Source organism: Mobula birostris, chromosome 2 (assembly GCF_030028105.1).
Source record: "Mobula birostris isolate sMobBir1 chromosome 2, sMobBir1.hap1, whole genome shotgun sequence".
Classification (NCBI taxonomy): Eukaryota; Metazoa; Chordata; class Chondrichthyes; order Myliobatiformes; family Myliobatidae; genus Mobula; species Mobula birostris.
In genome coordinates, this window is record NC_092371.1 from 10,152,937 (window position 1) to 10,178,528 (window position 25,592).

At 47.4% G+C, this 25,592-nt stretch overlaps 2 protein-coding genes across 3 annotated transcripts in view; both read left to right on the plus strand.

The window, feature by feature from the left end:
* LOC140212097 (cyclic AMP-responsive element-binding protein 3-like protein 4) overlaps positions 1-8,138 on the plus strand; it is a 39,967-nt gene extending 31,829 nt beyond the window's left edge. For both annotated transcript variants that reach the window (XM_072282636.1, XM_072282626.1), the window contains exons 8-10: positions 1,725-1,809; positions 6,483-6,579; positions 7,231-8,138. In XM_072282636.1, the coding sequence (XP_072138737.1) occupies positions 1,725-1,809; positions 6,483-6,579; positions 7,231-7,541 (493 nt within the window). In that variant the 3' untranslated portion in view covers positions 7,542-8,138. The remainder of the gene's footprint in view (positions 1-1,724; positions 1,810-6,482; positions 6,580-7,230) is intronic.
* A 9,377-nt stretch (positions 8,139-17,515) lies between these two features.
* jtb (jumping translocation breakpoint) lies at positions 17,516-23,844 on the plus strand. Its single transcript, XM_072282646.1, has 6 exons — positions 17,516-17,566; positions 19,014-19,197; positions 21,640-21,680; positions 22,585-22,670; positions 23,046-23,125; positions 23,385-23,844. Exons 2-6 carry the CDS (start codon positions 19,079-19,081, stop codon positions 23,539-23,541), a joined length of 483 nt encoding a protein of 160 aa, XP_072138747.1. The 5' UTR covers positions 17,516-17,566; positions 19,014-19,078; the 3' UTR covers positions 23,542-23,844.
* Positions 23,845-25,592: the final 1,748 nt, after the last annotated feature.

Sequence of the window (25,592 nt, forward strand, 5' to 3'; positions counted from 1 at the left end):
ACAAGGCAGGTGAATCATCAGTGAACATGTGATAATTAAACAAGTCTGAAATATGAAGCAGGTAGACAAATAAGTTAGACAGGAAGATGAGGAGTTCACCTTTTAGTCATTGAAAGCTCCTTTCAAGAGTCTGGGGTAGATGCTGCCCTTGAGCCTGGTGTTATGTGCTTTCAGGCTTTTGTATCTTCTCGTGGCAGGGGGTTGAAAGGGGTCCTTTATTATGTTGGCTGCTTTCCCACGGCAGTGGGAAGTGTAGACAGTGTCAGTGGCTGGTTTTCGTGATGGATTGGGCTGTGTTCAATGTCATGCAGTCTGGGCAGAGCCATTGCCATTGTATCCAGATGGGATGCTTTCTGTGGTGCACCAATTAAAAAACGGTGAGGGTCTAAAGGGACATGCCAAATTTCCTTAGCCTCCTGAGGAAATAGGAGTCCGGAGCCCAGGCCTCCGTGCTGTTTTTGAAGGCTAGTTACGTGGGGTGTTTCAAAGGACATCCAGAATCTAGGTGTCTGCGCCGTGTTTGAAGACTAGCGATGTGGAATATTTCAAAAAGCATCCAGAATCTAGGCTCTGCCCCATGCTTGAAGGCCAGTGATGTGAATGTGTGACAAGGGACATTGGAGTACAGGCCTCCGCTTTGTGCTCAAAGGCCAGTGATCTAGACACGGGACATCCATGGATGTCGAGCTGTCCTGGGTCGTTGGGTCCCAGGAACGTCCAGGATCGGATGCTCATGCAAGCAAGAGACACAAGGGCCGGTAAGTCAGCGACCTAGAGTTCAAGGCCTGAAGTTCAGGGTCTGGTCATCAGCTAGTCCAGGGCTAGATCAAAGCCCATGAGTAGATGGGAAGTCTGGGCGTCAAAGCCCGGGGAGTGGAGGTTCAAAGGCCTATCCTTGAGTTGGAGGATTGTCTGTGTGTGTCGGAGGGAAGGGGCTTGTTTGCCTTATGTCATTTACTGTTATTTGTTGTGTTCTGTGGAACATTGTGGGCACGCTCTGTTGGCAACAATTGCGGGCTGCCCCCACACATCCTTAGGCTTGTGTTGGTTGTTGATGCAAGCTACGCTTTTCACTGTATGTTACGATGTAAAGGCATCCGTTAGTCTTGTGAGACCATGGATCTACGCCTGGAAAGTCTTCACTCTCCAGGGCGCAGGCCTGGGCAAGGTTGTATGGAAGACCAGCAGTTGCCCATGCTGCATGTCTCCCCTCTCCACGACACCAATGTTGTCCAAGGGAAGGGCATTAGGACCCATATAGCTTGGCACCAGTGTTGTCGCAGAGCAATGTGTGATTAAGTGCCTTGCTCAAGGACACAACATGTTTCCCTGGCTGGGGCTTGAACTCACGACCTTCAGGTCGCTAGTCCAATGCCTTAACCATTTGGCCAAGTGCCCGCGTTTCAATGTACAGTTGATAAATAAATCAGAATCTGAAACAGATGCTGGCGAGCGCTCTCGGCCATGGCGTTAGTATGGCGAGGTACAGGTCCAACAGAAAACTTGCAGCAGTGTCAAGTACGTACGGACAACACACAAGACATAAATTATCCAAGACAGCGAGGGGAAAGGCTGTGCAGAAACATGATCAGAAACAGGTCTGTGGAAGTGTAAGAGGTGGTGTGTGGCTTTCAGTGGCTGAGGGAAAGGGGAGGATGGCTCTCGTGATGTGCTTCTTACAGTCTCAGACATTTTGTGTTGCTGCTTCTTGTCCCCTCCCGCAGGTCTCTGATCAGCCAGCTACGCAGACTGCAGTCTCTCATCAAGCAGACGTCAAACAAAGCAGCCCAGACCAGCACCTGTGTCATGGTAAGTTCGCAGAAACACCAGTGGAGGGATGGGGAGCTGCAACACTGAGCAGGCATCCATAGTTTCGAGTGCGAGTGGGTGGGGTGCAAAGTCAATGCACAAGTGCACCAATGCACCCCTTGCACCTTGTGAAACGGTGCAAAACAGATTCACTGCGGTTTGACCTCGGGCAGAGTATTAGTCATTATGTTGCAACTTCATAAAACTCTGGTTAGGCCACATCTGGAGTATTGCACACAGTTCTGGTCGCCCCAGTATAAGAAGGATGCTGAGGTTTTGGAGAGAGTGCAGAAGAGGTTTACCAGGATACTGCCTGGTTTAGAGGGCATGTGGTATCATGAGAGGCTGGATCAACTTGGGTTGTTTTCTCTGGAGCGCCAGAGGCTGAGCGGAGATCTGATAGAGGTTTATAAGATTATGAGCATGGATAGAGTGGACAGGAAATAACTGTTTTCCCAGGGTAAAATTGTCTAATACCAGAGGGCATGCATTGAAGGTGAGAGGGGTTAGGTTAAAGGGGGACGTGGGGTGCTCAGTGTTTTTACTCAGAGAGTGGTGGATGTCTGGAATGCGCTGCCTGGTATGGTGGTAGAGGCAAATACATTAGAGGCTTTTAAGAGGCGTTTGGATAGGCACATAGATGTAAGGAGGATGGAAGGTTATGGACATTGTATGGGTAGAAGGGATTAGTGTTTGGGTGTTTTTGATTTCCTTTTTAGCTGGTTCAGCACAACATTGTGGGCCAAATGCCCTGTTCCTGTGCTGTACTCTTCTATGAGAAGTTAGGTACATTTAGATTATCCACGTCTGTAGATCCCTCAAAGTTGCCATGAAGTTGATAGGGTTGTTGAGAAGGTGTATAGTACTTTGACTTTCATTACTCAGCGCTTAAGAGCCGTGAGATAATGCTGCAGCTCTATAAAACTCTGGATAGACCACACAAGCAGTATTGTGTTCCGTTCTGGTCGCCTCATTATAGGAAGGATGTTGAAGCTTTAGAGAGGGTGCAGAGGAGATGTACCAGGATGCTGCCTGGGTTAGAGAGCATGTCTTAAGAGAAAAAGCTGAGCGAACTAAGGCTTTTATTTTGGGCTTTCATTAGTCAAGGACTGAGTTTGATAGCCACAATTGCAGTTCTATAAAACCTAGATTTGAAACCTTGCCTGGGTTAGAAAACATCTTTTATGAAGATGGATTGAGCAAGCTAGGGCTTTTTTCTTTGGAGCGAAGGAGGATGAGAGGTGACTTGATAGAGTGAACAGGTTGATAAGAGGCATTGACTGAGTGGAGAGCCGGAGACTTTTTCCCAGGAGGGAAATGGGACTTGATGCAAACGATGCATTCACTGTAGGTTTTAGCATTTCAATGTACATGTGTGAAATAAAGTTAATCTTTATCTTTACATTCTACAGCACTAAAACTAATTAAACCAGCAATTAAAATGCCTAACTAAACTAATCACTTCTGCCTGCACAGTTTCCCACATCCCTCTATTCCTTACATCTTCACTTGTGTATGTAAAAGCTGGTGGCGGGGTGGAGATACATCTCTGCTAAAAGAGGTGTAGGGCGCTCCTTCCCTCTGCTGGCCTGCGGGTCACCCTTGGGTAAGGTGTAGCACCTACTTAGCCCCTGATCAGGGTCACATGAAGCTATGGGTGCAGGTGGTGGATGGCCATATGAGCAGCTGGTGCACATCATAAGCCCTGGTTGTGACCACTGATGCCATGCTGACAATTACTGATGAGTATTAATAATGGCTGGGGTCACCCGTCTTGTAAAGACACTGCCCAGGAGAAGGCAATGGCAAACCACTTCTGCAGAAAAATTTGCTGAGAACAATCATGGTCACGGAAAGATCATGATTGCCTATGTCATATGACATGGCACATAAAGAACAAGAGCGATTTGTACATCTTTATCATACTTGCCTCTATCACACAACCCAGGCACCCACCACTTCTGTGTTTTTTAAGAAAAAAACAAAACTTTGACCCGTACTTATCCTTTTAACTTCCTACCCTGTTGTGTACCTTTCGCTAGATCTTATAGCAAAGAACCAAAAAAAATGCAGGGTAGATCTGTTCAAATGCATGTTTACTATCTGTAAGGAGAAGATCTCCTCTACTCCTCCATGAATGGCGGGCGGCTTTTGTTTTACAGCTTTCAAAGTTATTTTGTTTTAAAATACAAGTGTTCAGGCTATTCCTTGGCTGTTATCTGTTCTGGGTGTCAGGTCCTTCACTTAGCAGCTGCAGTATTCAAGGTCACACAATGTACCAACCTTGCCTTAGTTACACATTGAAAAATGATCAGAACATTACATGCCTCCTGCCACTTACACACTTCACATATAGCAAAGCACTCTGGGATTATACGGCTTCCATTTTGTCACATTGTAAGATTAAGTACATTAAAAATCTCAAAATTACGAATATATTTGCACTCTCCTCTCACCTTACATTTCAGCCTTCTGCTATTACATAATTTGACCCGTGCAATGAAACCTTACTTGCAGCAGCATCAGGGGCACATAGCATTAAAGACACACCTTTCACAAGAACAGCATAAATTTTATTATAAATCATACGAAACAGAATGCAATTATAACAAAAGCAAAGTCCACTGTAGTGTACAGTGTTGTGAGCAGGGTTCAGATGAAGGTACAACGCCAATGTATAAGTCACTTCAACGTGGGCTTTCAACTCATGCAAAAGACAACAAACTGTGCAAATACAAAATAAAGAAATATAATAATAATAAATAAGCTATAAAATCGAGAACATGAGATGAAGAGTCCTTAAGAGTGAGTCCATAGGTTGTGGGAACGGTTCAGTGATGGGACAAGTGAAATTAAGTGAAGTTGTCCCCATTGGTTCAAGAGCCTGGTGGTTGAGGGGTAATAACTGTTCCATATCCTCCCAATTCCCTCACATTCACCTACCTATCTAAACATCTGTTAAAAGTCTAAAAACGTAAACATGAGGAATTCTGCAGATGCTGGAAATCCAAGCAACACACATCAAAGTTGCTGGTGAACGCAGCAGGCCAGGCAACATCTCTAGGAAGAGGTACAGTCGACGTTTCGGGCCGAGACCCTTCGTCAGGACTAACTGAAGGAAGAGGCCACACATTTTAATTCCACATCCCATTCCCATTCTGACATGTCTATCCACGGCCTCCTCTACTGTAAAGATGAAGCCACACTCAGGTTGGAGGAACAACACCTTATATTCCGTCCGGGTAGCCTCCAACCTGATGGCACGAACATTGACTTCTCTAACTTCCGCTAATGCCCCACCGTACCCCATCCGTTATTTATTTATATACACACATTCTTTCTCTCTCTCCCTCTCCTTTTTCTCCCTCTGTCCCTCTGACTATACCCCTTGCCCATCCTCTGGGTTTTCCCCCCTCCCCCTTTTCCTTCTCCCTGAGCCTCCTGTCCCATGATCCTCTCGTATCCCCTTTTGCCAATCACCTGTCCAGCTCTTGGCTCCATCCCTCCCCCTCCTATCATCTCCTATCATTTTGGATCTCCCCCTCCCCCTTCCACTTTCAAATCTCTTACTAGCTCTTCCTTCAGTTAGTCCTGACGAAGGGTCTCGGCCTGAAACGTCGACTGCACCTCTTCCTAGAGATGCTGCCTGGCCTGCTGCGTTCACCAGCAACTTTGATGTGTGTTAAAAGTCTCTAATGTTTCTGCCTTTACCACCGCCCCCAGGCAGTGTATTCCAGGCACCCACCACTCTCTGTGTGAAAAAATATAAAAACTTGCCCCTCACATCCCCTTTGAACCTGCTCCTCTCACCTTAAATACATGCCCTCTAGTATTAGACCTTTGGAAAACAATATTGCCTGTCTACTTCTGTGCCTCTCATAATCTTATAAACCCCTATCAAATCTCCCCTCAGCCTCCAAGAGGAAACAATGCAAGATTATCCAGAAACAGAATGAGAATCAGGTTGAATATTACTAGCACTTGTCATGAAATTTGTTGTTTTGTGGCAGCAGTACATTGAAATACATAATAAAAAATGATAAATTACATTGAATATATATAACAAGAGAAAATTATATTAAGTAGTACAAAAAGAGAAGGAACAAAATTGCTGAGGAAGTGTCCGTGGGTTCATTGTCCGTTCAGAAATCTGATGGCAGAGGGGAAGAAGCTCTTCCTGAAATGTTGAGTGTGTGTCTTCAATCTCCAGTACGTCATCCTTAATGGTAGTAATGAAAAGAGGGTGATGGGGGTCCTTAATAATGGATGCTGCCTTCTAGAGGCATTGTGTTTGATGTCCTGGATGCTGGAGAGGCTAATGCCCAGAATGGAGCTGGCTGAGTTTACAACTTTCTGCAACTTTTTCCGATACTGTATGGAGAACCCCCCCCCCCCCCCCAAACCCTTCCTCATAACAGACAGTGATGGAAACAGTTAGAATGCTCTCCACGGTACATCTATAGAAATGTGCTAGTGTCTTTGGTGCCGTATCAAATCTCTTCAGGCTCCAAATGAAATATAGCCACTGCCATGCCTTCTTTGTAATTGCATCACTATATTGTCAATATGTTATTGATATGTTATCAATAGGATGTCATTGACAATTATTTCAGGGAAAATTTATTAATATTATTTTATTAATAAATAGGAAAACACTGTTTGTGCTTCTGCAGATCCTGGTCTGCTCCCTGATGTTGCTGATATTCCCCAGTTATAGCCCATTCAGCCTGGAGACTCCAGTCAATCCTCAGGGATACAAACCCACTGGAGGTACAGACCTATTGTACAGTGCTGTCCCGTCTGGCCCTGCTTGTCTTGTTTACTTCCACAACACCACCCCCCCAGCCCGACCTACTTGTGCAGGGTCTTGCTTTTCACTCAGGAATTCTTAATCCGCACCATGGCGCTCCCTCCTCATTGTTCCTCCCTCCTCACCACCCCTCCCATAGCGCAGTTCTTCGTCCTCACCACCTCTCCCGTAGTGCAATTCTCCCTCCTCACCAACCCCTTCCCTAGCGCAGTTCCCTGTCCTCACCAACCCATCTGCAGCGCGGTTCTCCCTCCTCACCATCCCTTCCGTTGCGCGATTCTGCCTCCTCACCAACCCCTCCCGTCGCGCAATTCTTCCTCCTCACCAAACCCTCCCGCCGTGCGATTCTCCCTCCTCACCATCCCTCCCGTCGCACGATTTTCCCTCCTCACCACCCTTCCCACAGCATAGTTCTCTGTCCTCACCATCCCTCCCATGGTGTGATTCTCCCTCTTCACCATCCCCATGGCATAGTTCTCCCTCCTCGCCGCCCCTCCCACAGCACTGGACACCCTCCTTGCCTCCCTTTTTCACCAACCTTTGCCAGAGTATACATTGGTCTGGATGGATCACCTAGCCCAGCATCACCACTCCTCTCTCTCCCTCTGCAGTGATCTCCCGGACAATCCTGAATGACCTGGAATCCTCTCGGAGGTCAGAACATGCTGAGATGGCGGTGCCAGATGCTGCAGCTCTGCGGGAGCAGGAGGAGCGGCAGGACCCTGCAGCCCCCCTGCCGAAGCCGCCCGTGACCAGATTCCCACCAGTGCTCAACGTTGCCCACCAGGATGTCATTCCCTCACTGGATTCATCTGACCCTGGCACAGCCTCCAACTCGACCTCTGACCTTCGACCTCTGGGCCACGGTCCGTTACCCAAGGATTCCGACTCATCCAAGCTGGGGCATGCGGACGAGATGTGATTGGAGACTTAGTGAGCCTTGATCACTGACTGGTACCCCATCCCCATCGGGTGAATGGGGCAGAAAGCGATTGGCCATAGGGATGTTGTGGCAATGAACTCAGAGGCCACATGGACACCGTTCGTGATCACTTCTCCACTGAATGGGTCAGGCACTGCCCCGTCTGGACTCGAGAGAGTAGACACTACAGTTTCTGTGCTGGTGTGATATTCCTCACTGTGGTGGTGTATAAATACTTCCTTCAAACTTCTGCCTGAAATCTGATTCACCGTCTGTCTCTCACACTTTCTCTGTCCATCTCTCTCTTTCTCTGTCTCTGTCTGTCTCTCTTTGTCAGTCTGCCTGCCTCTCTGCCTGTCTCCCTCTCTCTGTCTCTGTCAGTCTCTCTCTTCTCTGCCTGTCATGGTCTCTCTATCTGTCTCTGTCTGTATATCTCTTTGTCTGTCTGTCACTGTATCTCAGTCTCTCTGGCTTTGTCTATCTCTCTGTGTCTGTCTGCAACGCTGTCTTCCTGTCTCTCTGTCTGTCTCCCCTGTCCTTGTTATAGGATTGTTATATCTACATGAAATAAAATATTTGATATTTGCATAAACTCAACCCCTCCTGTTTCTGAAGAGCCCTCTCATCTAGATTTAATAATGCCAACATCTTAATTAATTCTCTTTCCTGGTATTTTGTGGACAGCTTGGGTGTGAATGATTTTTACGTGGGGAGGGTGGTGATTCTTTGTGGTAAAAGGTACTATCTTATTGGGGTCCAGTGCCCAGCAGGACCTGTTCCCAGAATTCCAGCATGGCCATTCATCAAGCTTGTTATCTCTTTATGTGCTTTGAGCACAGACTTTTTTTAGCTCTCACAAGGAAATCTGCAGACGCTGGAATTTCAAGCAACGCACATAAAAATTGCTGGTGAATGCAGCAGGCCAGGCAGCATCTATAGGAAGAGGTACAGTCGACGTTTTGGGCCGAGACCCTTCGTCAGGACTATAGATGCTGCCTGGCCTGCTGCATTCACCAGCAACTTTTATGTGTTGCTTTTTTTTTTTTAGCTCTGTCTGCTTTCCCAGGACAGAGAAAGGAATAGAGTGTCTTTTCATTCCTGATCTTCCTTTCCTAATAAAGTGGAAGGAGAATTATGGAGTGTGCATTTGTAGTCATAATTTCCTGAAGATAAAACTGAAATACTTTTGGTTGGTCCCAAAGCAAAAAGAAATAAACTTCCTGATAAACTTGGGAACTTGGCTCCCCTTGTAAAATCAGAAGTAACAAGCCTGCATTGAATTTTGAATTGAATTGACGTTATTTCTTACATCCTTCACATATGCGGGGAGTAAAAATCTTTAAGTTACATCTCCATCTGAATGTGCAAAGTGAGAATTATACTAATTTTAATAAATAGTATATACAACAGAACAGTCAATATAGCTTAGAAATACAATTGTATCGGCATGAATTAATCAGGCTGATGGCCTGGTGGAAGAAACTGTCCAGTTGGCCCTGGCTTTATTGCTGTGGTGCCATTTCCCGGATGGTAGCAACTGGAAGAGTTTGTGGTTGGGGTGACTCGGGTCCCCAATGATCCTTCAGGCTGGATGTTAGCGTTGATTCCGATTTCAAATTTAAAACCCACATAAAGGAAGTGACCGGAGCAGCATTTCTACACTTAAAAACATTGCAAAGGTGTGTCCATTTCTGACACACAATGATTCAGGAAAGCTTTATTCACATCTTTATATTGAACAGACTAGGTTACTGCAATGCCCATTTTTATGACCTTCCAAAGCAATCTATTCAACTCATTTAAACACTGCAGCTAGACTTTTAACTAAAACCACGAAAAGGGAGCATATCATTCCCATTCTAGTCACTCTGCATTGGCTTCCTGTATCTATTAGAATTGATTTTAAAAATGCTCTTACCTTTTAAAGCACCCAATGGTCTAGGACCGGAGCACATTACCAAATAGGTTTCATTTTATAATTCTGCACAAGCTCTAAGGTCTTCTTCCGCCAGTCTCTTAAACTTAAACAATCTCTCTCAAAAGATAATTGGCAAGTCAGCTTGTTATAACTTCACTCCTAAACTGTGGAACTCAGTACCTAAAACTGTAAGGGATGCAGACTCAGTTGACAATTCTAAATGCCAGCTCAAACCCCATTTATTTAATCTTGCTTTAAACTAATATAATTTTGCCTTTTATTTTCATGTTTGCACTTTATCCCATTGTAAAGCACTTTGAACTGCATCAACTGTATAAAAAGTGCTCGATAAATAAGTTATTATTGTTATCAGAAGGGCGTATACTGTGTGTGGGTGCACGCGCATGCGGCAGAGATGGTCAAACAGTGTAATGTGGCGGATGCCTTGTACGTGGACTTTTAAAATAGCCTTTATCAAAGTTCCACACGAAAGGCTTGCCAGCAGCAGTAGTATGTTTGGGAGAGTCCGAGTCAGCTGGATTTTTCACTGACATACAGGCATGTCATAAAATTTGTTGTTTTGTGGCAGCAGTCATGCAGTACATAAAAGTTACCACAATTTACAATAAGAGATCTATAAAAGGAAGTAGTGCAAGAAAAAGCATATAGTGAGGTAGTTTTCATGGGTTGATGGACCTTTCAGAAATCTGATAGCGGAGGGGAAAAAGTTGTTCTTAAAAAGCCATGTTGACTATCTCTAATTAGTCCATGTCTATCAAAATACTCATATATCCAGTCCCTTAGAATACCTTTCAATAGCTTTCCCACTGCTGATGTCAAACTCACTGGCCTAATATTTTCGAGTTTATTTTTAGAGCCTTTCTTTAACAGCCGAATAACATTGGTTAACCCCCACCTTATGAGCCTGATTGAATTTGTTGAGGATGTGACTAAACACATTGATGAAGGTAGAGCAGTAGATGTAGTGTATATGGATTTCAGCAAGGCATTTGATAAGGTACCCCATGCAAGGCTTATTGAGAAAGTAAGGAGGCATGGGATCCAAGGGGACATTGCTTTGTGGATCCAGAACTGGCTTGTCCACAGAAGGCAAAGAGTGGTTGTAAGTGGGTCATATTCTGCAAGGAGGTCAGTCACCAGTGGACTGCCTCGGGGATCTGTTCTGGGATCCCTACTCTTCATGATTTTTATATATGACCGGAATGAAAAAGTGGGGGGATGGGTTAATAAATTTGCTGATGACACAAAGGTTGGGGGTGTTATGGATAGTGTGGAGGGCTGCCAGAGGTTACAGCGGGACATTGATAGGATGCAAAACTGGGCTGAGAAATGGCAGATGGAGTTCAACCCAGATAAGTGTGAGGTGGGTCATTGTGGTAGATCAAATATGATGGCAGAATATATTAATGGTAAGACTCTTGGCAGTGTGGAAGATCAGAGGGATCTTGGGGTCCGAGTTCATAGGACACTCAAGGCTGCTGTGCAGGTTGATTCTGTGGTTAAGAAAGCATACAGTGCATTGGCCTTCATCAATCGTGGGATTGTGTTTAGGAGCCAAGAGGTAATGTTGCAGCTATATAGGACCCTGGTCAGACCCCACTTGGAGTACTGTGCTCAGTTCTGGTCGTCTCACTATAGGAAGATATGGAAACAATAGAAAGGGTGCAGAGAAGATTTACAAGGATTTTGCCTGGATTGGGGAGCATGCCTTATGAGAATAGGTTGAGTGAACTCGGAGTGACGGAGGCTGATAGAGGTGTATAAGATGATGAGAGTTATTGATCGTGTGGATAGTCAGAGCCTTTTTCCCAGGGCTGAAATGGCTGGCACTAGAGGGCACAGTTTTAAGGTGCTTGGAAGTAGGTACAGAGGAGATGTTAGGGGTAAATTTTTTATGCAGAGAATGGTGAGTGTGTGGAATGGGCTGCCGTTGACGGTGATGAAGGCGGAAACGATAGGATCTTTTAAGAGACTCCTGGACAGGTATATGGAGCTCAGAAAAATAGAGGGTTATGGGTAACCCTAGGTAATTTCTAAGGTAAGGACATGTTGGGCACAGCTTTGTGGGCTGAAGGGCCTGTACTGTGCTGTAGGTTTTCTGTTTCTTTCCAGAATCTGTCTCCCTATCTGCTCCTTGATATCCCTGTTACCTTTGGGTGGTCTATAAAAAACACCCAGTAGAGTTGTTGACCCCTTCCTGTTCCTAACTTCCACCCATAGAGACTCCGTAGACAATCCCTCTATGACTTCTTCCTTTTCTGCAGCCGTGACACTATCTCTGATCAACAGTGCCACTCCCCCACCTCTTTTGCCTCCCTCCCTGTCCTTTCTGAAGCATCTAAAGCCTGGCACTCGCAGTTACCATTCCTGCCCCCTGAGCCATCCAAGTCTCTATAATGGCCACAACATCATAGTTGCAAGTACTGATCCACGTTCTAAGTTCATCCACTTTGTTCATAATACTCCTCTCATTAAAATAAACACATCTCAAACCACTGGTCCGAGCGCGTCCCACCTACCTATCCTCCCCCTCACACTGTTGTTATAGTTGGAGGGAGGGGGAGGTAGTGGGGACAAGCTCCTGCTACCTATTAAAAACTAACAATGGTGTGCATCTCAAATAGCCTCTGACAACCAAGTCCAACTCCTGGCCTTCATGTGTGGTTTAGCTACTAAGTCCAGCGGAACCATTTCTACTGACAGGAGAAGGGGCAAAGGTGGGTTACTGGCGCCTTAAAACCAGTCGCTTCAGGCAGATGGGGCTCACCAGCCATGGTTGGCAGCTCATCTAGGAGAAGGAAAACTCTGATCTCAAATCTCCGCTGCCTTGCGGCTATACCCACTCATGGGGATGGATTCAGGAGTAAACCCCGAGGAAAAATCTGGAGCTGGGGTCCCTAAGGCAATCCTACATTGAGTTCAACACTGACTGGCACCTCCTGCGATGCCACTGGTACCACACTGCAGTGGTCTCTGCCGTTCTTTTGGATTCATTGGCTGTTTGGAGAAGGGGAGCAGCTGGCTCTCCATATCGTACTGCTCTGGCCTGGGTGGTGGCTTGTACATCATGTAGACAGCAGGTACACAACATCTATGGTGACCTCGACCAATGGAGAGCCTGATTGTCATTTATAGTTTCTAAAATTCTGTATTGCTGTGTACTGCTGCTGCAAAACAACAAAATTCACAACATATGCCAGTGATTAAACCTGATTCTGATCGCGATTCAACCTGATTCTGATCGCGATTCTGAACTGGATAAAGACCCAAGGTGCTATCACCTCACCTCTGGCCCATGAATCCCATGATGCAATAGCTAATTACCATAGCAAACACTAAGGAGAGGAAGGGAATGACGCAATGGAGCTTCCAAGATTGTCGTACAAAGAAGTGGACTGAATAACATACACAGACATAGTCATACTTTATTGATCCCGGGGGAAATTGGTTTTCGTTACAGTTGCACCAAATAATTAAATAGTAATAAAACCATAAATAGTTAAATAGTAGTATGTAAATATGTAAATTATGCCAGGAAATAAGTCCATGACCAGCCTATCGGCTCAGGGTGTCTGACCCTCCAAGGGAAGAGTTGTAAAGTTTGATGGCCACAGGCAGGAATGACTTCCTATGACGCTCTGTGTTGCATCTCGGTGGAATGAGTCTCTGGCTGAATGTACTCCTGTGCCCACCCAGTACATTATGTAGTGGATGGGAGACATTGTCCAGGATGGCATGTAACTTGGACAGCATCCTCTTTTCAGACACCACCGTCAGAGAGTCCAGTTCCATCCCCACAACATCACCGGCCTTACGAATGAGTTTGTTGATTCTGTTGGTGTCTGCTACCCTCAGCCTGCTGCCCCAGCACACAACAGCAAACATGATCGCACTGGCCACCACAGACTCGTAGAACATCCTCAGCATCGTCCGACAGATGTTAAAGGACCTCAGTCTCCTCAGGAAATAGAGACGGCTCTGACCCTTCTTGTAGACAGCCTCAGTATTCTTTGACCAGTCCAGTTTATTGTCAATTCGTATCCCCAGGTATCTGTAATCCTCCACCATGTCCACACTGACCCCCTGGATGGAAACAGGGGTCACTGGTACGTTAGCTCTCCTCAGGTCTACCACCAGCTCCTTAGTCTTTTTCACATTAAGCTGCAGATAATTCTGCTCACACCATGTGACAAAGTTTCCTACCATAGCCCAGTACTCAGCCTCATCTCCCTTGCTGATGCGTCCAACTATGGCAGAGTCATCCGAAAACTTCTGAAGATGACAAGACTCTGTGCAGTAGCTGAAGTCCGAGGTGTAAATGGTGAAGAGAAAGGGAGACAAGACAGTCTCGGAGTCTGGAGCCCCAGTGCTGCTGATCACTCTGTCGGACACACAGTGTTGCAAGCACACGTACTGTGGTCTGCCAGTCAGGTAATCAAGAATCCATGACACCAGGAAAGCATCCACCTGCATCGCTGTCAGCTTCTCCCCCAGCAGAGCAGGGCAGATGGTGTTGAACGCACTGGAGAAGTCAAAAAACATGACCCTCACAGTGCTCGCTGGCTTGTCCAGGTGGGCATAGACACAGTTCAGCAGGTAGACAATGGCATCCTCAACTCCTAGAATGGGGCTGGTAGGCGAACTGGAGGGGATCTAAGTGTGGCCTAACCATAGAGTGTTGGAGGAACTCAGCAGGTCAGGCAGCATTTATGGAAATGAATAAACGGTTGACGTTTCAGGCCAGGGTCCTTCATTAGGACTGGAAAGGAAGGGAGCAGAACCAAGATTAGGAAGGTGGGAGAGGTGAAGGAGAACAAGTTGACAGATGAAAGGCGAAACAAGGTGAGGGGAAAGGTAGGTGGCTGAGGAGGGGGAAATGAAGTAAGAAGCTGGGAGGTGATAAGTGGAAGAGGTAAAGGGCTTGCAGGAGAAAATTGATAGGAGAGGAGAGTGGGCCATGTAAAAAATGAGTAGGGGAACCAGAGGGAGGTGAAGAATTATATTTTAGATGAAAAAAAGCATTTTATCAGAAAGGATTTTGGAAGGGTAGAATGACATTGGATTCAGTTTTATGTTTGGAAGATGATATTAGGAAAGCCCAGGTAAATAAAGAAGTTGTAATAGCAACTTCTTTGATATAGAAAATGCATATGATATGCTATGGAAGGAGGGTTTTTTGATTAAATTATGAAAATTAGAAGTGAGAGGAAGGCTATACAATTTTTTTCTGAGTCTTTTATTTGGATAGTCTATGCCGGTAAGAATAGGAAAGGTATGTTTGAGCTTCTATCAGAGAGAATGGTAAATCACGTTTTGCAAATGATGGAGCTTTATGGATCAGAGGTAGAAATTTCAATTTAACTGTATATAGGATGCAATTAGCAATTAATAGCATCGAACAGTAGGAATATAGATGGGGTTTTAAGCTTTCAGTAGCTAAAACACAAATTATATATTTTACAAAGAGGATCAATAGACCTGCACTTAATTTGAACTTATATAGTCAAACTCTTGAAAAAGTGTCAGTGGTAAGATTTCTTGGCATGTGGCTGGATAATAAGCTGAAGTGGAAGCACCACATCAGTAATTTAGTTGACAAATGTAATGGAGCATTAAATATCCTTAGGTGTCTATGTGGGTATTCTTGAGGTGCTACACTAAAATCTCTGTTGACTATGTACGACATATATACATTGTTGAATTAGATTGGTTCTTGATTATGGTTGTGTGGCTTATGGATCAGCACCATCTTCAAATTTAAAATGTTTGAATGTGATACAAGCTCAGGTTTTAAGACTGTGTTGTGGTGCAGTAAGGTCATCTCCTGTTTTGGCTTTACTGGTTGAAATGGGACATTATCTTCAGAGTTGTGGGGGATGAAGTGTTGTTAACATACTGGGTTAACTTGAGGGGACAGAGAAATGATCACCCTCTGTTAAAGGTCTGTTGAAAAACTGTGGGGAACATCACAAGGGGAGTGTTTTTAGTTTGGGTGGCTGGGTTCTCATCACGCTAGGAATATGGGTTTGCTGGAGTACACAACATGTCTCACTGTAGCTTTCTCAGTAACCCTACCGTGGTGTTTTCCAATGGCTTTAGCTGATTTTAGGTTGCATGATTTAACAAAGTCCAAGGATTCTGAATACCTGAGAGTCTGTTGGTTTATCAACATGTTAAAAAAAATTATTGAGATATGTTAACCATTTTTACTGATGGATCAAAAGATAATTTAACTGGGAATGTTGGTGTGGCTGTTTTTGTGCCTGAATTACAGGCAACAATAAAGAAACATCTTCCTAGCTATTTGTCAGTGTATATTGCAGAACTGGTTGCCATCATTTTGGGCTTACAGTGGGTGGAGGAAATCTGTCCTTACAAAGTTATAATTTGTTCAGATTCTTTGCCAGTTTTGACTAGTCTTAAAACAGGTCTTTCCAGCAGTAGGTCAGATTTACTGCTGGATGTTCTTCAAACTTTATTTCACTTTCAAGATCTTCATGTCTCCTTGTGGGTCCCTGCACATAGAGGTGCTGAGGGGAATGAGCCGGTCGATTGTTTGGCCAAAAAACGCTGTTAAAAGTTCATCTGTGGATATAGACCTTTCACTGAGCAAATCAGAAGCGAAGGGGCTGATGGGGCTAAGAATGAGATTAGATTAGATTCAACTTTATTGTCATTGTGCCAAGTACAGATACAAAGCCAATGAAATGCAGTTAGCATCTAACCAGAAATGCAAAGAATAGTGTTATTTACAAAATTAGGAGATTCTGGCAAGTCCTGTGGCATAAGGGGAGACACCTTTCCAGAATACCTTGAACTGTTGGATTGATGGGAGAAGGGGGTAAAATGAGAATGGAAGGAATTATATTGACTTGATTTAGAATTGGGCATCCTATGCTTAATTATTCCTTATATCTTGTTGGAAAACATCACTCTGGGGTGTCATCGTTATGAAACAGCTGGGCAAATTCTATTTTAATGTGAAGCATATAAGGTTGAAAAAGAGCAAATACAGTCTGCAGTACTAGTTTTGGGGGCTGATAGTTTTCATTTAACAACTTTACTAAGTTAAGGAATTGTCTTTAATTCACAGTATTGTCTTTCATTATTTACAATCGATGGTGCTTTTGGAGTAATTTAGTTTTCACTTGATAAAGAATTAGTAAGGGTTTTATTTCCCGACTTTCTACACCAGACTCCAGTCCAGTTGGTGGCGGTAATGCACCTTTTAAGTCGGACTGCCAACCGCCATTAAAAGTCAGAAGAAGAAGTGAAAGCTGATGGGCAGGTGAGGAGAAGGATTGAGGGGAAAGCCCAAATGGAGAATAGATGAAGAGAAAGGAAGGAGGGAAGAAATTACCAGAGGTTAGAGGAATCGACATTCACGCCATTAGGTTGGAGGCTACCCAGATGGAATATAAGATGTTGCTCCTCCAATGCGAGAGTGGCCTCTTTGATGCAGTAGAGGAGGCCATGGATAGACATGTCAGAATGGGAATTGGGAGAGGAAGAATTAAAATGAAAACCTTCCTACTGTATATGGAGTGAGGATGCTCAACAAAGCAGTTCTGGTGTGTCGGGTCTCACTAATAGAGGAAGCCTCACCGGGAGCACCGACTTTCTATTTCCCTCCATAGATGCTGCATGACCTGCTGAGTTCCTCCAGAACATTATGTGGGTTACTCTGGATTTCCAACATCTGCAGAATGTCTTCTGTTGTTAACTGAATGTTGTCTTTTCAAAACCGCTTCATGAGGATTTATTTTCATGTACAAAATTAGAATCTGAGAAAACACAAAAGGGAGTAGATTGCACGCGAACCTCCAAAACGACGCTGGAATAATACTTCAAGCGAAATGTTTATGAATTCTAGGGGGGTAGGGTACTCTGAATGGGCCGAGTGACCATCTGCATTACGCCAGGCCCCGGGGTTGTGGCCGGTCCTCCAGAGCAGGCGGCGCTAGTGTGGGCGGCCTCGCTCTTTCTCCGGTCTCCCGTTTCCCCCCCCCCCCCGTCGCCGCTCTTTCCGCTTTTGTCGCCTTCTCGACGAGGCAGTAAGATGGCGGCGGGGAGGCGAGGGGGGACGGTGAGGCGGAGAAGGATCGGGGTTGTGTGGAAGCGGGGGGAGGATGGATGGCGGGGCAGGGTGGAAAGAAGGAGACGAGAGAGGACCCCAGGCGGTGGGGAGAAGAGGAGGAGGACCAGGGGGAGGGGTCGAAGTCCCGATGAAGGAGGGAAAGATCCGGCGGTGGGGGGGGGGGAGCAGCGAAGGAGGGGAGGTGGACCGTAGAGGGGGCGAAGTCTCCCGCGATGAGAAGATGGGGTGAGGGGGTGAGCTGGTGAGGTCCCGCGGGGTGGGGGTAGAAGAGTCTGGAGGGGAAGGATTGAGTATCGGGGAAGGGGTGGCAAATGGTCCAAGGAAGGAAGGAAAGTCCTGGGGATGGGTGTTGAATTGACTTTATTTCTTACATCCCTCACATACATGAGGAGTAAAAATCTTTACGTTACGTCTCCGTCTGAATGTGCAATGTGCAAGTTACAGTAATTTGTAATAAATGGTATGTACAGTAAGATATACAACAGGACAGTCAATGTAGCTTAGAAAGACAATTGTATCAGCGTAAGTTCATCAGTCTGATGGCCTGGTGGAGGAACTGTCCCGGAGCCTGTCGGTCCTGGCTTTAATGCTGCGGTACCGCTTCCCGGAGCAGCCAGAACAGTTTGTGGTTGAGGTGACTCAGGTCCCCAATAATCCTTCGGGCCCTTTTTACTCACCTGTCGCTGTAAGTGGTCTGAATAGTGGGAAGTTCACATCCGCAGATGCGCTGGGCTGTCGGCATCACTCTCTGCAGAGGCCTGCGATTGAGGGAAGTACAGTTCCTATTCCAGGCAGGGATACAGCCAGTCAGGAGTAAGTTGGGGTGGGAAGATTTTGAGATATTAGGGAAAAGTACCCCCCCCCCAATGTCTACCCTTCATCCCCTTCAATTCATCTGTTCTGTCCGAGGCCTCCGCCGGTCAGAGTTGACCATCGATATTGAGTCCCAGCCTTTTAGCTACGCAAGCTTGGGCAGTACAATATGGAGAGCAATCTATTGCCCATGTAACAAGCAGCCCCTCTCCACATAACTGATGAGCTGAAAGGAACGGCACAGACTGATACAGTTTGGTACCAGCAGCATAGCAGGAGTTGCCAGTCGGTGTTGATCTCAATGTAGGACGGCCTCATACCCCCCCTTCCAAAATGCAACTGTTTCTCTTCCCCACAATACCTTTTAACCATCCCCTATGCACCACGTTGTCCTTGTTCGATACTCTGAATCCCCTCCCTGGTATCCCATCTGTATTCTCCTTGATCCACCCCTTGGATTCTCCCACTCTCTGGGAGACTGTGGGTGCTCGAGGTGAGCTGTGATGTGGAAGGTGTTGGAGTTTGTAGGCGTGGGGCAGGGAGAGAAGAGGAGCACATGTTGTACAGGAGAGGTGACGACTACCCAGGGAGAGTCCAGTAACGAAGCTTTATTCTGTAACAGGAAAGCTCTCTGCCTATTACTTCAGGCGCTTCACAGATTCGAGGTGCAGCCAAGTTCCTGGAATCATGTCTTTGAGCTGCGAGCCACTGGTTCCCCCGGAGGGGTCCAGCTTCATCAGTTGGTGCAGACACACCAGCCGGGGGTTCTTCTTAACGCTTCTCTGTCTCTCCGTGTTAAATATCCGGTGAGTTGTAAAGTCACGAGCCTCAGCTTTGGTCCCACACTGTTCTACCGTTCCCCCATAGAGCTCACCTGGGAGAAGAAAACTGAACAGGACCAGATAGGGAGTCCTACATCAGAAAACAGGCCCTTCAGCCCATCTTCTCTATTCTGGTCAGGATGCCCAGCTAAGCTAGTCCCAGCGGATGTGATCTCATTGGCTGTTCACTTGGGGACAGCCTGCAAGTGCCGCCATGCTTCTGGCGCCAACGTATCATGGCCACAGTCCCTGTAATCCGTACGTCTACGGAATGTGGGAGAAAATGGGAGCACCTGGGGAGAATGTACAAGGCATCTTACAGCAGGAATTGAGCCCTGATGATACTGACCCTAGAGATAGCTCTGATGATTTTTTGCAGGTCCATAAGGTCAATATGTTTCCATTCAGTATGATCGCGGCTGTTCTCGCCTCCTCTGACATTTCCATGTAGCCCTTAATTCACTGATATTTCTGAACAGTTTCTTCCTCCATTTTAACTAATATTCCAGCCTGTGCAACTGTCTGGAGTAGGGAATTCTAGAGACTGGAAACCAATGCCTGAGAACGGAAAAGCCTACAAAATAAGTGGTGGATACGGCCCAGTCCGTCACAGGCAAAGCCCTCCCCCCTGCTGAGCACATCTACAAGGAGCACTGACACAAGAAAGCAGCATCCTTCATCAAGGACCCCCAGCATCCAGACCACACCCTCTTCTCTTTGAGGTACAGGAACTTTAGGTCGGACACCACCAGGTTCAGGAACGGTCATCACCCTACAACCATCAGGCTCCTGCACCAGCGTCGATAACTTCACTGACCTGGTTCCACCTGCAGACTCACTCTCAGAGACTCCACAACTCACGTTCTCAGCATTCTTTATAGAAACAGGACCTTTGGCCCATCCAGTCTGTACCGAACCATGAATCTGCCTAGTCCACAGCCCTCCATATCCCTCCCATCCATGTACCTATCCAAATTTCTCTTTAAGTGTTGAAATCACCCCTGCCAGCAGCTCATTCCACACTCACACCATTTTTTTTTAATGTATTTGCACAGTTTGTCTCCTTTGGTTGTTTGTGGTGTGAAGTTTTTCATTGATTCTGTTGTGTTTCTTTGTTCTGTGAATGCCTGCAAGCTAATGAATCCCAATGTAGTGTTAACGGTTAACGTGATACTATTAACGGTTTGTGGCGTTGGAGTTCAGAGTTCAATTTCGGCCCCTTCTGTAACAAGTCCACGTTCCCCCTGTGGAGCTCCCCTCCGGGTGCTCCAGCTGCCTTCCCCCACAGTCCTAAGGCATCCTGGTTTGTAGGTTAATCGGTCTTTGTAAATTGTCCTGTGATAAACAAATAATGAATGTGGAACAAGCTGCCGGTGGAGGTGATGGATGTGTGAAAGAGTACAAAATTGCATTAAAAAGTAATACAGGTTCACAATTCCTTATCTGAAATCCTTGGGGCCAGTTGCATTTCGGAATTCAGAATTTTCCGGATTTCGCACCCCCCCCTCCCCCACATACTAAAAAACACGTATGGTCAAGTCCCTTATTTAACCTGTCTCAGTGTGGTGGAATAGTGGGGTTTAGGACCCAACGGTGCACCAAACCTATGCACATCCTCCCATATACTTTAAATCATCTCTAGATTACTTATAATACCTAATACAATGTAAATAATTGTTATACTGTATTGTTTAGGGAATAATGACAAGAAGAAATTTTATTTCCAACAAAAACATTCAATAAAACATAAAAATATACAGCTTCAAACGAACCAAATCAAACACATGGTAAATGACTTATTGGAATAAATGTAGAACATCACTGTCACTATAAAACTTCAGTAACTTGTCTTTCTGTTTATTTAAATCAATACAGTGTTAGTTCCGACACTATTTTCTTCAGTCAGACGCCGCACAGACACACCACGATCAAGCTTCTGCAATAACTCCACTTTCTGCGTTATTGATAGAGAAGATTCCTTCTCTTTTTCTCATTGTTACCCATAGGGGTATCTGCAGCTCTTTTTGACATTTTCACAGTGAAATTAAACACAAAGTCAACAGTGAACACAAAATATCAGCGAACAGCAAATGCACGTGTAACCAGTACGAGCGCTGAGCCACAACTGACGTCTGGCGGCCTCTGCTGGTGCTGCCACGACACACCTGAGTGACGTCAGCTGTTGGCGGAAAAAACTTCGGTTTTTGGAGCTTTTTGGATTTCAGAATTTCAGATAAAGGAGTGTGCACCTGTGGTGCAAAATACAGATGTGCAGATCTTATTCTCCTCCAGATGCTGCCTGGCCTGTCGAGCTCCTCCAGCGTTTTGTGCGTGTTGCTATGTTATGAGATAGAGTGCCTGTGATGGTGAAGGAATAGTTTAGGATGGCTTCCTGCTCCCGACGACTGACTCTGTTTTGTGTTCCAGGTTAGGTGACTTGCTGTCTGTGAATGAAGTGAAAGAGTCAGGTATGTGACCTCTTTGCTCTACAACTGCCAGCTGTCACGTCGGGCCCTGAGTGCGTGAAAGGGTCAGCTGTGCAGGGAACTTCACTCTGTGTCTGTAGCGTTCGTCATTTACAGAACTGAGTCTACGAGTCGGAATGTCATGTTACAGCTGTACAGGACATTGGTGAGACCTCACCTGGAGTATTGTGTGCAGTTCCAGTCAGCCAGGCTGTCATCGAGTTGGGGATTGTGCAGGATAAGTTCACAGGGATGCTACTGGGACTTGGGGGGGGGGGGGCCTTTTATTATTTTATTTTGAGATGCGATGTGCGACAGGCCTTTCCAGTCCAATGAACCATGCCACCCAGCAACCCCTGCCTGACCACAGAATGACCAATATGTATTTGGACTGTGGGAGGAAACCAGAACACCCGGAGGAAACCCACGCGGTCACAGGGAGAACGTACAAGCTCACAGGCGCTCGGACGGCGCCGGAATTGAACTCTGAACTCTGACGCCCTGAGCTGTGATTGCATTGCGTTACTGCTATGAGAAGAGACTGGAGTGTAGGAGGCCGTGGGGTAACCTGACAGCCGTTTATAAAATCATGAGGGGCATAGGTATTTTCCCCAGGATAGGGGAGTCTAAACCGAGAGGGCACAGGTTTAAGGTGAGAGGGGCAACGTTTAAAGGGGATCTGAGAAGCAACTTTCTCATACAGAAGCTATTTTAGATGCGGATTGAAGTGGTCGAGGCAAGTACAGTTACAACGCATAGAAAAAAGGAGGAATATGGGGCGAACACAGGCAAATGGGACTGGCTGAGGTAGGCAACTTGAACAAGTTGGGCCGAAGGGCCTGTTTAACTCTGAGGATGGTGATCTGGAGTCAGGGTCTGATGTTACCCCCACCTGCTCTCTTCGCAGCCAGTACGCCAACAGCCATTCCATGCTGGCAAACGGAGCAGTTCGTGGTGGCCAGTGAATGCACGAAGTGCACGCAGTTCGAGATGGTGAGTCCTGGTGTGGGGAAGATGGGGAGGGAGCAGAGAGGGGCCATTTGGAGGCAGGAGGGGTAGAGCAGGCAGCGGGTATAGAGAGGGAGTGGGGCAGGAGGACCCTGGGGATGCTATCTGTACAGTGAGAAGGTTAGAGGGAGCTGGGATCAGGTTACTCTCCCCTCAAGGGACTTTATTGTCCATTACATCCTCCTAGCCCTCCTTCGCCAATCCTTTCCTCCCCCTCCAGCATCTCCCCTTCCCAATATACCCCTCTCCCCTCACCCTTCCCCATCCCCTCCCCAAATCCCCTCTCCCTCTTTCCCTCGCTCCCCTCCTCTCCCAACATTGTGAGATACCAGCCAGCTCCACCTTATTACCTTCCCACAGAAAACGCAACCAGCCTGCATCAGGACTGGATTCACCATGAAGATTAACTGCCCCGAGTCGCAGAAGGAGGAGTACAAAAGGTAAGGCTGCGCCCCTCCCGACCACCGCCCCCAACGAGAGCTCACTCCCACCCTCAGTCCTGTGCGGACAACTTTCCAACTGAATGAGCCCTCCGTCTCCTCCACCCTAACTGCTCTCCTGACCTCTCACACCCACCCCGTCATCCTCCCTCCCTTCACCACAAGAGCCTACACCCACGCTGAGCCGCGCATGGCAACCCTCTGACAAAACGAACTGCCCTCTCCACTCACCACCTGCTCTCTCTCTCCCCACCCACAGCTGCCGCTCGGCCTTGATGGAGGAGACCCTCTTCTGGCGATTCGAGGCCACCATGATCTCATTGGCTATTCTCTTTGCCGCCCTGGTCGTCCTGCGCCAGAGGGCGCTCGACCGCCTCGCCTCTGAGAAGGTCCGCAAGCAGATCGAGTCCATCTGAGGCCCTCCAGACGGGAGTGTGGGGGTGGGGGAAATGAACTACCCCCCCCCCCCAGGGGGAGTACGCGGCATGCACAGGGACGTGGATGTCAGCCGGACTTTGTTGCCTGCCCCTCTCTTCAAAGGCTGACAGACACTGCCAGTGTGGCCTGGGGCACGTCGAACTCATACCTGCGGAGGAGACAGTACACTGGGCCAGCGTTGTCAGTCGACTCTGGGCATCCGGGACTGTGGGCCCAGTACGGGGACAATGTTATATTAACCTACAATACAAATCCAGACAATGCCTCTCTCGGCTAACTGATTTTATGCTTTGTTGAATGTGAACTGTGTTCAGCACACACAGGGGAGTTTTAACCCAAGAGTGTGTGATGGGACAGTGTAGGGGGAGCTTCACTCTGTGTCTGACCCCGGGAGTGTGTGATGGGACGGTGTAGAGGGAGCTTCACTCTGTGTCTGACCCCGGGAGTGTGTGATGGGACGGTGCAGAGGGAGCTTCACTCTGTGTCTGACCCCGGGAGTGTGTGATGGGACGGTGTAGAGGGAGTTTCACTCTGTGTCTGACCCTGGGAGTGTGTGATGGGACAGTGTGGAGGGAGCTTCACTCTGTGTCTGACCTCGGGAGTGTGTGATGGGACGGTGTGGAGGGAGCTTCACTCTGTGTCTGACCCCGGGAGTGTGTGATGGGACAGTGTAGAGGGAGCTTCACTCTGTGTCTGACCCCGGGAGTGTGTGATGGGACGGTGTAGAGGGAGTTTCACTGTGTCTGACCCCGGGAGTGTGTGATGGGACAGTGTGGAGGGAGCTTCACTCTGTGTCTGACCCCGGGAGTGTGTGATGGGACAGTGTAGAGGGAGTTTCACTCTGTGTCTGACCCCGGGAGTGTGTGATGGGACAGTGTAGAGGGAGTTTCACTGTGTCTGACCCCGGGAGTGTGTGATGGGGTGGTGTCAGGAAGTTAACAGAGGACATGTGATTGATGGGTGCCTCTCTATCTCTCCTGGCCAGCATCTGCTCCGTTTACGTCACTGTGGAGAGATGTGCCAGGTCCTGATGAGAGCACAAATACGGTGGACAAACATGGATAACGATAGCACCAGCAGTGGCCCCTGACCCTGCAGGCTGCAGACTCGCCTCATTGTCGAGTGAGGAGGCGGCAGGAGTTATCGTGGCCCAGGCCAAATTCTCGTTTAACTAGACTAAGACGTGAAACATCCTCTCATTTCCCCACGTTCCCCCATCACCCACACTCTAAGCCGGGAAACTAACCTGCCAAGCCGCATGTCGTTGGTATGGGAGACGTAACCTTGTAAGGGAGGAAGGCGGAGCAGCTGGTGGAAACCCTGGTCACTGTGGGTGAACGTGTTTATGACAGCGCTCTTTCTCTGGGACAAACTGTATTGACCACCCCCCCCGGCAGAAAAGCACACACAGCGCCGGTGGTCGGCTCGCTGCGCAGTCCCCACCCTCTCCTGTATCACTCCCCTTGGCCCACACTGGGGTTGGGTGCAGGGTGGGTCTCCGGGAGCGAGTTAAGAGGGTCCGACCCTCTGTCCGGTTACGCACGCGGTCAGTCCCGGGTTCGTGTTAGAGTTTGGCACCGCACGGTGGGCAGAGGGCGTGCCGTTCCCAGGGAGGGTGAGGCAGGGTGACTGCCGAGGGGGTGGGCTCAATGCAGCACCGCTCCGTGGAGAGGGCGACCGCAGTATGTGAGAAACCGCCGTTGCCAGTCTGAACTGAACCATCATCGATCAATTTAGCACTTCTCTCTGCTGATGGACAGCGCCTGTCCGTGGGATCTTGCTGTGCAGCAGCCGCGAGTTCTGGAATGGGGGCGTGGGGGGTGAGGCGGGGTTGCTCCGGAGTTGTCTGCACGTAAGCACTATCCCCCTCCTCGCCCCCTCTCCATGGCGACCGAGCCATCAGATAGCAGGAAGGTGCGGAGGGGGCGCCAGGTGATGGAGGTCCCGCGTTTGACGAAGGCACTCCGTCAGCCAGTGGTCAATGTAAACAACCCGGGGGAGGGGCTGTGCCTTATCTCCCCGCCAGACA